Raw genomic sequence first — 21,092 nt, forward strand, 5'->3', positions numbered from 1 at the left:
TGCCAACCGAATGTTCCCCAGCTCCCACAATTTTCAATTCAGTTTCTTTTGTTCTGGTAGGTACAGGGTTAGGGTACCAATGACAGCAGAGAGGATTATGCGCCAACTGTGAAACCAAGCCTCCTTGAATGTGTATCTTTTATCTTAGCTTCTTCATCTCCTTAAACGCTGCAAACTTCATGGTGGTTACTATGAAATACATATTCAACAAGTGCAATGGAAAGTTTGTTTAAAATCTTTTCCGTGAGAAAATAAAGGATGCAATGTATTATAATTCAACTACAAAGCTTTAAGGAAAAAGTTTCAAACCCAGTGTGAGATTAGTAAAGGCCAGCTGTCAAGGAGCATGTTAATAGTAAAGCAAACCACGGGTCTTTCTGAGGGCCACTGCTTAGTGGATATTGCCATTCACCATCCAAAACTGAAAGGGTCCCTAAAACAATTCACCCATTCATTCACAACAACAATCACTTCAACTATTAAGCTGAGATTCTCACACAAACCTGATGTGAGGATAGCTAATACTGAAAATCTACTAATCTTGCTCAAATAATTCAGTGAGTGTATACAACTTTCTTAAAACACACTAATAACAGTCTCTTTCAAATGGCACCAATTAGAAAGATCAATTCAAATCTCACTGTGCTATCATTTTACTCATAATTTTCAACTACCATTTAAACATTTTATGAGTTTCTGGAATATAACATCACCTCCACAATAGACACACACACATCTACACAATTCATTATTGAGCTTGTGACACAGGGATTTGAAGGAAGCAGGGTTAGAGACCTGAGATCATTTTCAAGGTTAAGACAAACACTGTTCTTAAGAAACAGGGCTCTTTTTAACAGTAGCACCATAAGAAGGACATAAATGTATATGCAAATATAATGTAAATCTAGTAATAGGTTCAAAAAAACCAAATACTTAAAATTAGATATGTACAAATATAAAACCTCAGAAGTAGTGAGTAAACACTAATATGACTACAAGTTTATTCTAATAACTGGAAGAAGTTCATTTCTGTCACAACTGCAAAAAGGTAATATGGAGAAAGGTACCCATGTCTCAAGAACTATCTGTGATACTAATAATGCCAATGGATTGAAAATCATTTATCATAAGGGAAGAGAAATGTGAGAAAAGCACCTATTCTGACATTGGTTAGAAATCAACATAATTTCACCTTTCTTTCTTTCCCTTGACTTTGTAACAAAAACCATTATAACATAAAGGACCTTTTTAAATATTATTGTTCTGAGAAGTTTAATCCATGAAACAGATGCTTTTTATATATTATGACTAACTTCACTGAAGAAAGCCATGTGAGTAAACTATTAACAAGAAGCCACTTGTAGATGGAAAAAGTGCAGTGTCATCTGAGGATAAATAATACAGTTGCCAGAACTAACAGTTTCCAATATTCTTTACCTCAAATTGTTCAAAGGTCGTTTGATCCTCCAAAAAAAAAAAAAAAGCAAACTATTATTCTATAAATATCTATTTCTGCTTTTTTTTTTACATTCTTCCCCCATTCTTGTTTCTACAAAGCTATTAAACCATAATTACTGGAGAAAAAAATTAAATGACTGTAAAGAACTTATGAAATTATTAAAGAAAGAATTTTACATTGTTCTTTAAAAATCACCTGTCAGTGTAATTTCAGCATGATATATTAATCTCAAGTAATGCAATCTTCTAAGCTAAATCTAATGCCACATATGCTTGGTGCATTTTGTTGGTACTAGGCAATGAAGACATGTATTAAATATTATATTTAATCTAGCTGTTTGCAATTAAGTCACACATTTTAAAACAAATTCAACAACTTTCACCTTTTCAATAATTGAGTACGGTAAAAGAAGAGACAATGGTGCTTAGCAGTCTTAAAGGGATTTTTGCCTCAAAGAGGAGAATACACTGGTGAAAATATGAAATGTACCAAATATACTCAATGGCCCATAAACAAAAAGTGGAAAAAGGATAGAATAGGTATTTTTAATCAAAGTTCTGATTTCTGATTTAAAGTTATGAGTTTAAATATTTTAAGGAATCATTACCTAAAAACTAGCTTATTCTTGAAAAACAAAATGTCAGAATATTCTGAAATTTTGCTTCTTCTAACAAGAATAGCTAAAAATCCATTCTTCCGCTATCAAAATCAATAAAGAATCATTTGACTTAAAGAATAAACAAAAATTTTACCAATTCAGTTAATTAATCACTTGTAAGAACTGCATTTTTACATACAAAGTACATGTAGCATATTTAAATGTCACTAATACATCTTTTTAGAATGTTATTTTAAAGAAATTTTTCTCTTTTGCCTAATCTACCAAAAGGATGTTAATATATAATATTCACTTTTATTAATAATCATTTTCAGAAAATTTAGTTTTCACATAGAAAAAAAGTTCATTTTTAGTAAGTGGTAACAACTATTCATTTCTTCAAGACATGAAAAAATGCACCACTCAGTTACTTAAGACAGGTTTTTGAAAAAATAATCTCACCCATATCTGTAAGGACTTACACTGGGAAACATAATTAAACATAAATATTCAAATTATCAACAAAACTGTAAGAAACAAATACAGGGGCCTAAAAGGTTGTAAAAAAGTATTAAATATAGTAGACATCTCAAATATTCGGGAAAAATAACATTTATTGAGCTTAAGGTAATGAACACCTACTGGAAGAACGCCAGATAAAAGTCAAAAACGAGGATGACTGCATCGACAGACAGACAAGGCAGGACGAAGACTACTAAGTTCAGAAATCTTATCATTCAGCCACTCCAGATTGCTGAAACAATGAGGGCAGTATTCTAGCAAGAGAACTTCTGAGTTGTGAACATGATAAATAAAAATCAACTTCTAGAAATTCCTTAAGTGGAATACACAAAATGTTTATTTTTCATATACTTTTGCAGTAAGTTCTGTCCTAGTAAGTGTAAAATTACTAGGAAATTATATATTCTAAAAGTATAGAATTGCATACTACATTACAGAGTGGAGTTCCCTATTAATTACATATCATGAAAAATGACTTATGAGAATATTAATGAAAAGGGCAAATTATATGTATAAGTATATATATATATATATGTATATATATATATATATAATTATGTCCTTCAACAACTTATTCTTACAATTTGATATTTCAGGTATCTTCAAAATTTTCAAAATAAATTATTATTCCAGCAAAAAAAATGGAACCACAGATTAATTCCCATTCATAGACCCCATAAATCACAGTATAACCCAACTCTACCAAGAGAAAAGCTAACAGAACATGATGACTATCTTTACAATCTCTAGGTATTCACATTGGTATATGAACTGTGTGATGACATGCCTTCCTTTTATAGTACCACAGATGCTAATAAAAGGAAAATAAAAGATAAAATTGATCATTCAAATATGGTTCAATTTTAGAGGCTGATTTACAACTGCTTTATTTGGATTACAGATTTTCAATATATCCATATTTAAATCTTTTCAAAGTAAACAATAAACACCTGCATTCTCTGTTCAGATAAAAGGAGTCAATAAAAGTCAGGAGGAAGACACTACAACCTTTTTGTCTGTGGACTGTCTGGATCTGACATGATTATTTCTACCATTATACTTTTGAAACCAAAATAATAAAGAATGACATTCACCAAAAGACAATGTTTCATTTTCCTGTAACCTAGATGTGGTTCACATAAAGTGATTTGCCACAAAAAGGAAGTTAGGAAAAAAAGTCAATATCTTGCTTAGAAGTTCCTCTTATCCACTAAAACCCAGAAGGCAGAGTCAAAGACAGAATTCACCCACTCTGGTGTCTATCCATCCTCCTACTGCTCATTAGGCAACTTCACAATCACACCTTGGACAAGAATGTAAAGAAGATAGCAGAGTAAGACAACCTACACACTGTGAGTAAGGAAAACCAACAGCGCCTACAGAGGCAGTCCTTACCAAACAGGTTTAGGTAAGAACACAAAGTGTGTTAACCTTTCTTGACAAGAGGATCGCCAGGTGAAAGCCAAGGTGGCACAAAACTTTAACCATCCTATATTGTTTTGAACTACGGAAAAATGATGGAAAAAATGTATACCTTCTGATTTAAAAGTTAGGTATAAGTGTAGTTTAAAAATGCATTTTCAGAAGGGCAAATCCTTGTTTAACAGTGAAAGGAAAGTTAATTCTCCTCCCCTTACACTTCATTACTAAAATAAAGGGGATTAAGTCTCTCATCACCTAAACCCTCATTACTGTGGATAAGGAAAAGCATAAACCAAAAACTCCCAAGACTCAAACAATGTGACTCACTTATTGACTGACAGGTTTAAAAATGGAGCTGGGGATCCTGTGCCCCTAAATGACAGGCTTAATATACACCGAGCATTCCATCACCACCTGAGTTGATAAAATTTCTATTTGCTAACCCTAATGACTTGACTATCTTAACCCACTGTCTTCTGTTACCAACACTGGAGTACAGAACTCAGAACACCATCAACATAACTTAATTTCCTCCAAATTTTTTTCTGATTTTTTTTAAATAGGTAATTCTAAGTAAAGAAAAATCACATTAAAAAAATAACTTAAATTGTAGAATAAGGGGTGGGGAAACATTAACAAAACAATGTAACACTAGGAGTAACTATAAATGTTAAACTCAAACTAAGAATTTTAGAAGTCATTCTAGTAGAAAAAGAAAAGATAAGTAAGTGCTATTTGGAATCTATTATTTTTAACCCTAAAGCATTGTTCATTATCCACAATGCAGCATCTTTATCAGGTTTTAATACTGGTTTAGCTTCCTCCTAGATCCTGTTTGTACTTAGTATATCTCCTATCATCAATTGATTGGTTCCTGGAGTTTTTTAAATAACTTTACATTGTAAAATGATTTTAATTATGAGGGTAAATCTGTAGAGCAAAAAAAAAATAATGTGTTAAAGATGAAAATGATCTGGATTTAGTCTAAGTCATTGACTGCCCTTCTTATGACACAGAGAAAAATACACACATATACTACGCATTTGTCACTGTGTTCTATACCTTTTTAATGATATTCCTACCAAGATATTGTTTATATTAAAGAAGAGTGTCAAAGAAAAACATATCAATTGATTAAAAACAGAATGACAGGATAAGATTTAGCAAATGAGTCTATAATGAGTAAAAATGTATTTATTTTTCAAATCCTGTCAAATAATTTTTTAATTAAAACAGCTCTTTCAAGTATCACTTCAACAAAATAAAAACAAGTTCATTAACACTCAGAATATGTAAAGCCACAGAATTCTGACAAGAACAGAAATGATATTTCAGGTTTTCATCCAAAATATCCTTTGAGCATATTAATGACTATAATTGGATCAAGTTGACACACAAAAATGACAATACTAACATGGAGACTAGATCAAAGAAATTCATTCCCTTGAAAAAAATTCAGAAGAGGACTCTGCTTCCTTCAACAATTTTTAAGCTTTTACCTATATACTCAAAATCACCTGCTTTTTAAAAAGCTCGATTTGGGCCTGACGGCGTGGCCTAGCGGCTAAAGTCCTCACCTTGAACGTGCCAGGATCCCAGATGGGCACCGGTTCTAATCCCGGCAGCTCCACTTCCCATCCAGCTCCCTGCTTGTGGCCTGGGAAGGTAGTCGAGGATGGCCCAAGGCTTTGGGACCCTGCACCCGCGTGGGAGACCTGGAAGAGGTTCCTGGTTCCCAGCTTCGGATCGGTGTGCACCGGCCATTGCGGCTCACTTGGGGAGTGAATCATCGGATGGAAGATCTTCCTCTCTGTCTCTCCTCCTCTCTGTATATCTGACTTTGTAAAAAAATAAATAAATCTTTTTAAAAAAAAGGTCTGTTTGTTATCATTTAAAAGGAAGGGAAAGAAAGAGGCTGAAAGATATCTTTCATTCACCAATTCATTCCAGAGCCAGGCCAGGTCAAACGGGAGAGCCCGGGGTCTCTCAAACCATCGCCTTCTGCCGCCTGAGATGTGCATTAGCAGAACACTGAGCAGCAACTTCAACTCTGGCACTCCAATGTGTGATGCAGCTGTCTCTCAAACACTATCTAAGCTACTAATCCAAATACCTGCCCCTGGATCTTCTTTCCAAAGTATGTTTCCAACATATTTAAAGAGATATATTTGGGGACCAGCATGTGACATAGTGCATTAAGCCACTGCCTGCGATGCTGGCATGCCATAGAGGCATCAGTTAGAGTCTTGGCTGCTTCAGTTCTGATCCAGGTCCCTGCTAATGTGCCTGGAAAAGCAGTGGAAGATGGTACAAGTGCTTGGGACTCACACCCATGTGGGAGACCTGAAAGAAGTTCCTAACTTCTGGCTACAGAGAGGTCCAGTTCTGATCTTTTTTGAAAATTGGGGAGTGAACCAGCAGATGAAGGACTTCTCTCTGACTCTCCCCTACTCTCTGTATACTTTTCAAATAAATAAGTACATCTTTAAAAAATATATATGTGTGTGTATATATATATCTCTCTCTTTAAATGTGTATTCTGTTACGTAGCCACAACTTGTCACTAAATCAGCAATACAAATGTCCATTACATGCCACCACTATAGGTAATAATTATATAGACATAATACAAAAACACTCTCCAGCCTCAAGAGTTGATATTCCCAGTCTGAAACAGAATAGTGATGACAAGAGGCTAGGAAAGGAGGTGAGTATGGAGGTAAGCTGCATAGAAGGTAGCAAAAGCAGCATTCACAAGCGGAGTGACTACAGGACTACAGATCACAACAACTGACTAAGTATTTTATGAACGTCTAGGAGAAGACCACAACACAAAGAGATAATGAGATAGAATTATAGACTATCCTGATTTGGTCAACACACATTGTATACACGTGCTGAAACATCACACCACCTCAAACACATGCAAAATTACTGCATGTTAATTAAACAGAAAAACTTTTTGTAAAGAAGAATTAACAATCAGTAGATATACCTTGAAAATTATTTTAATTGCTAATGGAGAGCAATGTGGATGATTTAGTAAACATCTGCAAACACCCTAGGACCTTGAAATGACACTTCTGGAAAGACTCTAGAGAAACTCATAGAGAAGCAGAGGAGCCCTTCACAAGGACTTGTTCCCTTGGAACAGGGAAAGGAAAATAAGATACAAAAGGATAGAATATTAATATCTAAAAATGTATTACATAATGATTATGGCTTGATCTCGAAAAACAAAAATACAAATTATAAATAGATATGTATGAAAACAGACATAAATTATATGTGAATACAAACTCAACAACTTTGAGTCCAATACATGGTTATCCAAATGCTTGCTATTTTTTAACATTAATTAATTTGAGCCTGGGAGCTCCCATCCACTGGTTTTCTCTCCAAAATCCCACAACACTTATGACAAGGACAAGGCCAAACTAAAGAGTTTGGGACTCAAGCGAGTGCCCCACACCTGTGCCAGGAACACAACCACAAAGGTACCCACCACTGCCTTCCAGGGTCTGTAGTAGTAGCAGATGGAGCCAGGAGCTGGCTCAGCTACAGTATACAAGTACTCCCTTAAGAGTAAGGGACAATGATGACTTAACTAAGTCAAACACCTATTGCAATAGATGTTTATGTATTTTATATAATAATATAAAATTACAAATATAATTATATATATAATATTTTATATTTTATATATATTTTTAATTGGGAAACCGGAGTTACAGAGAGAAAGAGAGACAAAGATGTTCTATCCACTGGTTCACTCCCCAAATGGCCACAGCAGCTGGAGATGAGCCAATGCAAAGCCAGAAGCCTGGAGCTTTCTCTGGGTATCACACAGGTACAGGGTCCCAAGGCTTTGGGGCCATCCTGGACTGCTTTCCCAGGCCACAAGCAGAGAGCTGGAAGGGAAGTGGAGCAGCAGGGACATGAACCAGCACTGATGGGATCCCAGAGAATGCAAGGTGAGGATTTAGCACCTAGGCTACTGGGCTGGCCTTATCTCTATATTTTAAACCACTGTGATAGTCATCTCAGGGAATGAGACAATGGGATGCTAATAGGCGTGCAAGACAACAGGCACTTAAAAGTTGATTTCCTTAACTAGGTTAAGATGCAGTAGCAAATTTAATAAAACATTGTCAGTTACTGGGTAGTGTCATTACTCTAACATTCTGTATTTTCTTAATTTCTGAAAATTAAAAACAAAATCCAAAAATTTGTTAACAGTGCACATCTGCTAAAATTCCATGCTATGATGTTACCTAGCAAATTTCCCATTTTTTATGACACTCAAGAAATTTAGAACCCAAATAAAAACAATTCTCCCATCACAAAACCAATAAACCTAATTTTACTGTAACACCTACCCTTATTACAACATCCTATGTGATTTCCTGCTTGATCTCTAACAGTTCCTATCATGCCTCCCTCCAAAAACATTTGACTGCGTTACCATAACACCATTCAAGACCCAGATCAAATATCATCTAGTACATGCAGGAATTCCTGGTTCCTCTAATATTTCTCTCTTAAAAATAACTATTTATAAATTAATGTTTCAATAACCCTTAACACTTGACGAAATGCCTCTCCTTTGTCTAAATCTTCATTAATTCCTTAACATCTCTCAAAATGTCTGACCCATACTAGGTATTCAAACATTAACTGACCGAAATAACATTTGAGATAAGAGAATTAAGATTTATCAGTTAATGAAACCATTTAAATTTCTATTACATCTGGGGCCAACGCTATGGTCCAATAGGCCAATCCTTCACTTGCTAGCACCACCATCCCATATGGGCACTGGTTTAGGTCCTGGCTGCTCAATTTCTAATCAGCTCCCTGCTCATGGCCCGGGAAAACAACAGAGGATGGCTCAAGTCTATGGGATCCTGCGGCCCCAATGGGAGACTCAGAAGAAACTCCTGGCTTTGGATCCACTCAGCAACAACCATTTTGACCATTTGGGGAGTGAACCAGCAGATGAAGATCAATCTCTCTCTTGCTCTGTGTCTTTTTGTCTTCCCTTTCTTTCTATATCTGTCTTTCAAATGAAAACAAGTAAGTATTTGAAATGAAATTCTATTGAATCTTCTGTACAAAAATGAAATAGTACTGGTTTCTAAACTCAAGTGTTACAGTATTAAAAATGCTATTCTCAAAACAGAAAAAAACTAGGTATATACAGTACCTCTATCATTAAACCTACGCACATATTTGTATAAGATTAAAATCAACACTAAATACTACATTGAAGAAATATTTCCTCTTTGATCATGCTACAATTTCTCTAGAAAAGTTTGGTACTTGCAGCTTCCTTTGAAAACAGCTGAAATCCTTTAATTAAACCCCTCTCTTAAGTATTAGAGTACCCATCATTTAGTGTTTTTCAGTGGGAGATCATGCGTTTTACAGCTGACTGCTTGGCTCAAAGTGTGTAGATAAGCATCATCTGTGATATATCCATGCAGCCAAAAGGGCTGAAGCACAAAGGTTAGCAATCTTAGCAGATGTGGGTTAGAATTTTGACTTAGGCATTTATTTGTTGTTACTTCTGCAGATCTCAATTTCCTCCAAATGGAATAAAGACTGCTATCTCACTTAGAGATTGTGAGGGCTACCTGCATAAAGCATGCACGAAGTTCAAGAAAGCTGGTTTCTCCTTTCACAATGTGAATAATACAACAAAAGGGTGTTTATGAAACAAAAAGCAAGCCTTCACTAGATAGCACATTTGCCAATATCTTGCTCTGATATTTCCCAGATATTTCTCTGGAACAGCGAGAAATGAATCTCTATGTGTATATAGGATATATCCCAGTATGGTATTTTTGTAAAGCAGCCCAGAATAAGGCAAAAGTATACAAGAGTAAGATGAAGTTAAATATCATTAGGTCACCTTCTTTAGAATGCCATATGCTGTGTCACCAGTTCCCTGGAAACCACCACTCTGGATATAAGTAAATGCCCCATCTGTTAACAGGGGAAAAGCACTGAAGATGAGTTTCTATCCTAAGGGATTTGAAAGACCACAATGAGTGCTTAGAAAACACATCCCTTACAAATAAAAATCATTTATGAATGAGATTATAAGTAAACTCACTTTATAATGGGTGCTTGAGAAACAAGGTAACAGAAGTGTAATGCAGATATTTGGGTTGAACAGACAACCAATCCCTTTAATATATTAATTCTTAGAAAAAAGACCCTCAATATATTAACTCAACCCTGAAAAGTAAAAAGGTCATGGGATACACGCTTTCACATAATGCTGAATTACTGACTGCTATTTTGCACAAACGTTTATCTTACTAACCCAGCTGACAACCTACCTGGTTCTGCAACAGCCTCAAATCACTGTCAGCTAATGGGTAAGATCAGTGCTGTAATGCACACCCACAGTGCAGCTCAAGCTGGTGGAGGAAAGCAAGGACACGGACTGGGGGAAGAAGAAAACCTTACTAAGCCTTCCAAGGTTAGGAACCATGAAGCACATTTGGGGATTTACCTCTTAATCTCATTTAGTTTCACTCTCCTAAGAGTGTGTCTGTAGCAGCAGCGTATGCTTTCTGCAAAGCACGAAATGAAAGTGTGAAAATAAATACTATTAACTCAAGTCACATGAGCAGCAAACAGCAGGATCAAGGTGTGACCTGACTTCCAAGTGACTCAAAATAGCATTTGCCTCAATCTCTTAGAATGATTTCAGTCAGGAGGAAGAAAACCTAAAAAGATAGATTTAGAGCCTACCTCATCCATGCAAACTCCAAAGGATAATCCTTTTCAACTTTTAAATTTATTTTATTTATTTAAGAAGCAAAAGGGAGCAAGGGAGATAGACAGGGTTCCCATCCACTGGTTCACTCCCTAAACTCCTATCATGGTTGATGGTGGCCAGTACAAATCTAAGAGCCAGGAAGTCAAATCAGGGTCTCCCACATGGCCGACAGGGACCCAACCACTTGAGCCATCACTGCTCCAAGGGTCTGCACTAGCAGGAAGCTAGAACTGGGAGTGAATACGGGTTTTAAACTAGGGTAGAATTATGTTAAGCAGTTGTCTTACCTGGTGTCCCAAGCACTCGGCCAATTGCCCACCATGAATTATAAAAGTTAAGATAATATTGCTACAATAATAACCAACGTTTCTCATAGATGCCAAAGGATCTCTAAAAGATGCAGAATTATAAAAGAAGCAAGGTATCAATTAACCAGGAAACTAAAAGCAAAAGATTCTAATTAACTTTCAGGAAATCAAGTTTTAACAAAGAAACCTTCATCATTTTCCTTGCACTTTCTAAAATGTATTCATTGTATAGGGCTATTTTCCTGATAACTCAAAAATCTATACTAGTTCTGGTCCAACCCGTCAGAGAAGAACGTGTGAAAAAAAGACTGAAAGCAAACATGACACAGTTCACCATCAAATACACTATTAGTACAGAAATTTTAAAATAAATCATGAAATCCTGAAACTTTATACACCATATAACAAATGACAGAAAAGCTACCTGATCCCATCTTGTTAGAGCTGAGTAAAAGGCCATCTAAAGAGCTCCTGTGCCCAAAAAGCACCATGGGGAAAGGGAAGCAGCAGACAGAATTCACTTACTAAAGACTCATCACTAGCTACCTGATCACAACGATCTGACTGTGCTCTCTGAAGCCAGTCTGGTAAAGCTGACTCCTCCTTGGAACAGTGTTGGGAAGTGGAGCCAAGTAAGAAAAAGTGGTTTGCACCACAGGGCACTCAGGGACAAACTGTCATTATCACAGAACTGAGTCAGTTATCCCGAGAGTGGGTTTGCTCTCAAAGTCTGTCTGTCTGCCTCTAGCCATCTCCCCCTTCCTCTGCCATGGTGGGTTCCAGCAGCACACAGCCAGATGTGCTGACACCATGCTCCTGGACCTGCCAGTCTCCAGAATTGTAAGCCAAACAAATATCTGGTCTCAGCTATTCTCTTAACAGCAATAAAAAAAATGGAGGATAACTCCAAAACTAAATATGACATAAGAAACAGCTTTGTGGCAAATACTATGCAAAAATGATTAAAAGCTATCATAAGAATACAGATGTGTGCACTACACTCTACTTACACTATGGTTGTATTTCTCAAGTCTATTTCTAGTGCCTACACAGGTGTTTTATAGCAAATGAAAATACACCCATGTATGTTCATGGCACTTGTTTCACTTAAAATTAACAGGAACTCTCTTTGGGAAGATTGTACCTGTCAATCTCAACCATTTCCTTCACTACAAGTTATTTGGGCCTTAAAATGTCAAATCATTGCCCTCACGATCTTTCCACATGAAATCTCCCCCTCTTGAGATACACAGGAATCCTTCTTCTAAAGTTTAAGCCACCTACATCTACCACAAATATGAATGCTCAAATATTTTATTTTTCACGTAAAAGAGTAATTCATCATGTTGCATTCTAAATGCAAGCATATTCCAAGCCATTTTAAAAAAGAAATGTTCTCATTAAATTGACCCAAAGAACAAATATTTCAAATGAACCATAACATTACCAAAATCGTGTACAAGCATTATATCCTTATAGTTATATCCAGGCACAAGCTGCATCATTGAAATATACAAAGACAATACTGCCATCTAAAGGCCAAGGTATAGTATGAAAAGATGTATACTCGGCCAAACATGGCAAGGAATACAATCAGTTTGATATCTCAAATTAGCAAGGTTTATACTAAAAAAAAAAAAAAAAAAACAATATTACACAAATTATTTATTCGTATGATATTATTTGAAAACCAAAACACACAGGAAGAGAAATAACTCCTATGTAGAGGCTCACTGCCCAAACGCCAACACAACTTACGGCCGCATGAGGGTGCTGAGAAGAGTTCGGGACTCATCCTTCAGGTCTCCCCGTGGCTGGAAACAATCAACTACCTGAAGCACCAGTAGGAAGCTAGACTCGGAAGCATAACTGGATTTTGAACCCACACACTCAAACGTGGGATACAGCAGTCCTAAGCTAATCTTTGTTCATTATGACATAAACCTATCCCCTACAATGATGTGCGTAATTGTTATTGATTATAATCATTATTCAATTTATATTATATATATTTCAATTAAGTGTGATTATTTTTATAATAACCAATGAAGTATTTTTTACGACATTAGAAGAAATAATGGGCCAACTCACTAGTCAGGCGGGCTAACCCTCTGCCTGTCAGCCCGAGTATCCCACACAGACGCCAGCTTATGTCCCAGCTGCTCCATCTCTGATCCACATCACTGCTTATGGCCTGGGAAAACAGTGGACGGTCCAAGTAGGACCCTGCATTCATGCAGGACAGTGGGAGGAAGCTTCTGTCTCCCAGTTTCAGATCAGCTCAGCTCCGGCCATTGCAGCCATTGGGGGAATAAACGAGCAGGTGGTAGACCTCCCTCTGTCTCTCTAAAAAATAGGCCTTTCAATTAAAAAAAAACCTTTACATTAAAAGAAAGAATTAAATAATTTGGTTTACAATCATTATTTGTAAAAGCAGAAGTCAAATTCTGCCAAGTATTTTTCCAGAGCACTCTCTATAATTATGTTACAAATTTAAAATATTTTCTGCTAAATTAATAACAATTTTTCAAAATTAAAAAAAAATCAAGCTACTTAAAATTGTAGTCTTACAATTCATCTAAATATTACTCACTTTATTAATTTTAAAAGTAAAAAACAAAGTTCCTTTGGGAACTTAGTTTATCAATTGTACAATAAATAATACAAATTATTCCAAATTCCTAAGAACTTTAAACCGGAAATATTTTATTGATATGACCTTGCTTAAAGATTCAGAAAGATCACTTCAAGAATATCAAACTGCTTAAGATACATCGAAAAACAGAATGAATTCCCTTAGGAATTAAGCACAGAGTATCTTTCAATGTACTATGCTATTAAAGAAAAATTCATTTGAATATAAAAAGAAACTTCAAAACATAAGTAATCAATTTTTTTTTCATGTGACAATAAAAATGTACCTTCTGTCTACTGAATCACAAATTGAATACTAGTCAAAATCAATACATATCTTTCATCTTGTTTGGAAAGTGAAATCCAATAGTCAAATAATAAACATAGTTGAATACCATAAAAATTACTAGATTTTCAGGGGCTTCTGAGACTCGGTTTGTATTGGAAATTTTGAGGACATTATGTCATTTAATCCTCAAAACCACAACCTGTAAAAATCACACCTAACATCTGTCTGATTACAAGTGAAATTTAAACAGCTTAAGTAACTTTTCCATTGTAACAAGAAGAGTAAGTGGAGATAAGGATGCAAAAATTCCACCTCGGACAGTTCCTGAGCCTAGGCGAAGCTGCTGCACTTCCAATCCATCTCCCTGCTTATGGCCTGGGCAAGCAGCGGAGGATGGCCCAGGTCCTTGAGCCCCTGAAAGCATGCAGGAGACCCAGAGGACACCCTTTGCCCCTGACTTCTCATTGGCTTAGCTGCCACTGCTGCAGGCATTTGGGAAGTGAAACCAGTAGATAGGGGATTTTTCTCTATGTCTCTCCTTCTCTTTCTGCCTTTCAAATAAAAGCAAAATAAATCCTTAAAAATAATTTTTTTAAAGGATTTAGCTTTCATGACCCAGAAGATCTCAAAATCACAAAGCTTCAAAAGTGATTATTACTTTGATTTTAAATGTTAAGAAGAATGTGAAGCATTTTTACTACACCATTTCAGGAGAAAATATGTAATAATAAAAATTATTTGGATACATACTGTTTTGATTTTTTTTTCTAAATAAAATGTTTTTTAAAGTCTGAGGATTCAGAAAAACAGACTTCATTAGAGGTTTACTCCCCATTGGTTACATGGCCAGAACGGGACCTGGGAGTCAGGAGCTCAAAGGACTTCTCCTTAGTGGGTGGACTGGAGCCATGATCACTGCTTCCCAGCGTCTGTGCTAGCAGGAAGTGGGAGTTAGGAGCCAGAGCTATGAGTCAAACCCAGGTACTCCTATGTAGGATGCTAACTGCCATCTTCACTGTGTGGCTAAATATCAGTTCTTACAATGGTTTTTAAAACAATATTATATCAGTAGAAATGCTGATGCTTAAAAAAACTTTCCAAACTTAGGTTCATATGAGATACAGTTTTCATATATTTATCAGATTTCATAAACTTTACAGGCAATAAGATGATGCACATTTTTTAGAGGTGATTTAAAAAGTGAGTCCTCTACACAAATATGGCATACGTGTAGGACCAATATTTTGAAGTGCACAATTTTTCAACACTGAGAACGCTGACTTGTGCCCCCCTAGTGACAACCTCGTCTATAACATGACTTTGGAATATTATTCAGCCATAATATGGAATGAAACCCTTACACATGCTACATTGCTGAACCCTTAAAATGTCATAGATGAAAGAAGCCAGACATAAAACACTACACATTATGTAACTCCACTGAAATGAAATATCTAGAATGGGCAAACCAACAGAGACAGAAAATGGATTAGCAGCTGGCAGGAGCTAGAATAAAGGAACTACCGGGCACAGAATTTAATTTGGGATAACCAAAATGCACTAGAACTAGATATTGGGGATGACCACACAACACTCTGAACATGCTATAAGCCATGAACTGCTATAATAAAGTGTTATTTTTATGATTTGTGAACTATATCTCAATAAAATAAATGGCTTTAAATTTACTAAATATGTCTGTGACACATGAGCTTGTATGTGCTTAAAATATAAATCTATTTAATTACCAAGATTATCTGCCCTAATTTATTGAATTCCATTTTTCACAATATTAAGAAAAATGTTCCATGGCACAAGTGTTTTGGGCATCAAAAACCCTTCACCATCTTGCAGTATTATTCCCCAGCGGAATCAGAAAGAACAACAGCCACAGACCTGGGTTTGGTAAACAAATACTTTAATCCCGATTTCCCTGAGTTATTTCATTCTGAGAATTTTAAAGACTAAACTCTAGCACATCCTACTGAGGAATTCACACATACACACATTTACCTATTCGGTTATATTATCAAATCATAAAATCATTGTTTTGAGAGGAGTTTTGATTTTGATTTGTTAGTATTTGCCTCTCAACCAACAAGAGAAACTAAGCAGAAGACAATTTCTCAACAAAGTTAAGGACAAAACAAGCAATACAAGAACGATAACAAGTACTTACTAATTTGTTCTCCTGCATGTATATTCTTTGCAATTTCAGACAGCCCTTCGCTATGACAATCATGCCTTCATCTGAGATCTTGTAACACTGTCCGAAGTGAATATCTTTAAGTTCTCTGCATTTTGAGCCCAGCTGTTCAAAAAAAAAAAATTTGTCTGAATGCTCAAAAAGTAACAAAGGCTACATATTTTAGGGGGATTATTTTTGCATAACTTGTTGAAAATAATCATACCAGTGTTAAATCATCCATAAATTAACACAATTACTATTAAGCCTTTTCACCTGCTACTTTCCCTTCATGCTATACCTACCTCACAGGACATGCTCATCAAGCCACCCAACTCTTCAAATCACACCTATGCTTAAAATTGTTCAAAGCTGTTAAGACATTGAGGTGTTCAGATTCACTTGAGAGAGGCTTTTAATCCAAGCAAAGGGTTTCACTACTCAAGAGGAGACAGTTCTTTTTGTTTGTTGTATGATTTTTTATTGATGACATTGCATTATGTGACACTGTCTCATAGGCTCTGGGATTCCCCCAACCCCTCCCCATAGAGGAGACAGTTCTGACAGGCCATTCTCTCACAGGAGACAGGCCGGGACCACTTCTAAATGAGAGGTGACCACGTGAGGAAAACTGTCAGCTAGAGTAGACAGTACTGGGTTTCATACATCTAAGGCACAGGAGATAGGAGAAGGCAGCACCACCTCAGTGTGTGCGTGTGTGTTGTGTAACACTCATCATGGGAGTGTTCGACCTTGGAGCACTGAGACAAAGTCAGACCCCAGCAGCACATTCCAAAGATGGGAGCGTCGGCTGCCTTGTCTTTAGCAGGGTGGTCATTCTGGAGGCACTTGTGCTCTGCACAACCTAACATTGTAGCCTTCTGCTTTATGTTGTTGGCGGGTGCCATTTGCCTCTGGCTGCTTCAAGCTGAAAAGGTGTGTCATAAGGGATTAGGTAAGAATTTTAGCAGGCTTACGTAAGCCTAGGTAGAATTCATCAAAAGATTGACTAGTGAGAGCCCTGTGAAGCAAACAGGGCATGAAAAGATGAAAAGAAAACACAAAAATCATATGCATGGGACCTGGCGAGGTAGCCTAGCTGCTAAAGTCATCACCCTGCAACTGCTAGGATTCCCTGTGGGCACTGGTTTGTGTCCCAGCTGCTTCACTTCCCATCCAGCTCCCTGTTTGTGGCCTGGGAAAGCAGTCGAGGATGACCCAAAGCCTTGGGACCATGCACCCATGTGGGAGACCCGGAAGAAGCCCCTGACTCATGGTGGCAGATCAGCTCAGCTCTGGCCATCGTGGTTACTTGGGGAGTGAACCATGGGTATAAGATCTTTCTCTCTGTCTTTTCCCTCTGTATATCTGCCTTCCCAATAAAAAAAAATCTAAAACATAATAATAATAATAATAATAATAATAATAATAATAATATGCACAGCTGTGGCAGAGAAAAACACTCCTAATTTTTTAGTTTGTATGAGCTATTTATAAAAATAACAATACTCTAAAGACATACATTTGGTATATCCATAAAACTGAATATAAGAAGCCATTAAAAGTAGTAAAAAAAACTGACAAGTAAAAATAAAAAATATCTGTAACCATTTACAATAGAATTCAATCTTATAAATAAATAATGCATATTTAAATCCACATGTACACAGAAGACAACAAGCTCAAACCATATCACAGTGGTAATAATAGTTATTTCTGATTAGCCAATGGGTGAGTTTTTTTTCCCCAATTTTTCCTATTAAACTTTATTATTTCTAAAAAAAATTACCTTCATAATGAAATACTTTCAATTTTTGCTTCAAGTAATGCTAGAACCAAAAAAAAGTATGAGCTCATTTCTTCTTCCAGGGTAGTAATAAACATATAAATTGTGTTATTTTAATTTAGTCTACACTATAACCAATTTCACCACAAATGTAAATAACAGAAAAGCAGAGCTTCACCTGTATGGTTAAATAATGTATTTCTGGTGTCCTGTGACTGACACATCACACACTTGATACTTAATAAGTATTTACTAAACATTCAAATGAAAAGGCTATTCAGGATTCTGTTTTATAAAGCACTCTTTTAAAATGAACAAATACAAGAAACCATAATTAAGCCTCAGATAGCACCATGTGTCAATCAACTCAAGAGTTCTAAACAGGGTCCACGGATAGAATTCACAGACTCCAGAAAAGTGAATACGAAAAAATACCACATATTCATTTTCATGCTATCTTCAAAGTCAAACATTTCCTCCAATTCATATGAACAAAACACCACTAATGGTTGAGCTCTGTGACTTTAGAAATGAGATGAATAGAAGATAATTTCATACAACAGCTCTATTGTTACAAATACATAAACTAGCATCTTTTCAGCATCAGTATTCATCACACTCATGAGAACAAGCCCTTACTTAATTCATTACAAGAAACATATATTTCTAGAATAAACATACAATGGCATTTGACTCAGATCTGAGAAAGCAGAAGCTGAAAGCTAATACTGGGGGAACAACGCAAAGAAGTACAGGTCAGGACTCTGACGATGAGGGTGAGACTGAGGGTGTGAGTAACAACAGCCCTGGATGTCTGTTCAAGTCACTGAGCCCTGAGAACACCACTCTTCCCACCCCAAACACGGCATGCCATGACCTTGTCCCTGTGCCACATGTCAACAGCCTGGAGTTCTCTGAGGAAGCAAAACATGGTATATAACTAGATTAAATTCTCTAGAATGAAAGTGCGCACAAATTCAGACTGAAAGGGTTATCCATATGCCTACCAACAGTGACAAAAACAGAACCAGGGCAATGATAGATTGCAGAAGCATGATGAAGAAAATTTTTACAGACTTCCAGAAGAAAAAATCCACACAAAGAACTAAGATAAAAATGCATCAAACATCTTATAAATGCTAAAAGAAAACAAAAATGTGATACCACCAAATTTTGAAGGGAAAGTGTTTCTGAACTAGAATTCTGTACTCAGGATTGAGATCCTAAATCTTGAGAGTAGAATTAAGGATATTCTCACATGAAAATTACCAAAATTTTACCTCCTATATATTTTTAACAGAACATGGCTGTAATCTGTACTTTACAAAATATGAGAACACATCCAAAAAAGAAAAAGTGATTAAAGCATCCAACCCTACAGCAGGATGAAGAAAATTGTAGGGATACAGTGAAGATAACATACTTGGACAAAGAGCAACACAGCAGTGCTGAGATCCAAAATATCCAGGCTACACACATCAGCCCATTGCAGGCAAATCTACTTGAAGATGGCAAATTTGATCAACACACAGAAATATTAATGGATTCTGTATATTAGTTACTAAAAAATCAGGGAAAACATTTTTTGTCACTTGGAGGCTGGTCTATTTTTTTGCATAATGTTCTCCATTTACATCCATTATGTTGAAAAAGACAGGATTTCACTCTTTTATATTGCTGAGTGTATTCTATTACTGTTATTTATACCACAAACTTTATCCAATCATCAACTGATACCTCATGTGGGTAAAGATAACTTTCATATGCTGGTTTCCTTTGCTTTGGGCAAGTTCCCAGCAGTGGAATGCCTGGATTATATTGCAGAACTATTTTCAGCTTACTGAGGGATCTCCACCTTTTCTTCTATAATGGCCATGCTTGTTTAAACAGTGTTTAAGGATATCTTTCCTCACATACATGCAGCACTCATTTTTTATAAATTTTGTAACAATAACCACTTCAACTGGGGGTGAAACCTCACTGTGGCTTTACTTGTGTTTCTCTGATGAATAGTGGCCCTGACTGTCCTTTCAAGTATCGACTGGCCATTTGTATTTCATCCTTTGAAAATTACAAGTTCATGGTCTTCGCCCGTTTCTTAACTTGAATTTTGGTTGTGTTGCTGCTGAGTTTCTTAAACTCTTTACAGAGTGTGGATATTAATCTTGTATTAGTTACATAATTCGGAAATATTTTCTCCTCTTCTATTGGTCGCCTCTTCACTTTAGTGTTTCCTTTGTTGTACAGAGCTTCCTAACTTGATATAATTCTATTTGTCAATTTTTGTCTTTATTAAAGTCTGTACTTCTGGGTTCTTTTCCAAGAAGTCTGTGTAGTATTTCCCTGATATTTTCCTCTGGGAAATCGATATTATCAGATATAGGTTTAGATCCCAGATCCACTGTGAGCTGGTTTTTCTATAGCTTGTAAGGTAGGGGTCTTGTTTCATTTTTCTGCATGCACAACTCCAATTTTCCCAATACATTGTTGAAGAAGCTATATTTCTAGAAGGAGTGTGAGTTAGCTCATTTGCCAAAGAGTAGTAATTTATAGGTGCACTGATTAATTTCTTAGATCTCCAGTCTGTTTCATGGGTCCACAGTGGCTAGGACAGAGCAGTGGATGGCAAACCCAGATGCACATGGACGATATGGCAGTCCAATGGAGCCTGCAGGGGACATCTGGTACCATAGCAGAGGAAGGAGGGAGGAACAAATTGATCAACTACCCCAGCCAAGTACTGGCAGCAAATATCTGAGCGAAAGGAGACTCCAAGTTGTGGACTATGTCAGCCAACGGACCTTTGAAGGATTTCCTCATGCTTGGATTGGCTAGACTGAGAGCATTTCACAACTATAGAATATCAAAACCACTTAAGCAGAACCCTTGAAGCATGCTCCACATAGGTGACCCTGGGATAACATCGAGTAACCATTCCCCATCCTCAGGTATGGAGATGGTTGGGAGGCCGGGTGTGGCTTCTCCCCTGGTCTTCCCCATTTATAGGAAAAGAAAAAGAAAATGTGGAAACAATGGTCTTACCCACTTTCCCCTAACCCTTGGCCCTTCCCACCCTAATCAACCATGTAAACATCA

General features: G+C 36.4%; 1 protein-coding gene across 1 annotated transcript in view; it reads right to left on the reverse strand.

Moving 5' to 3' along the window:
* Positions 1-21,092, reverse strand: part of FBXL17 (F-box and leucine rich repeat protein 17) — a 448,329-nt gene that overhangs the window by 399,962 nt on the left and 27,275 nt on the right. The window contains exon 4 of the mRNA XM_058656413.1: positions 16,205-16,336. Within this exon, the coding sequence (XP_058512396.1) occupies positions 16,205-16,336 (132 nt within the window). The remainder of the gene's footprint in view (positions 1-16,204; positions 16,337-21,092) is intronic.

The sequence above is a fragment of the Ochotona princeps genome, chromosome 28 (genome assembly GCF_030435755.1).
Source record: "Ochotona princeps isolate mOchPri1 chromosome 28, mOchPri1.hap1, whole genome shotgun sequence".
In the NCBI taxonomy this organism is placed as follows: domain Eukaryota; kingdom Metazoa; phylum Chordata; class Mammalia; order Lagomorpha; family Ochotonidae; genus Ochotona; species Ochotona princeps.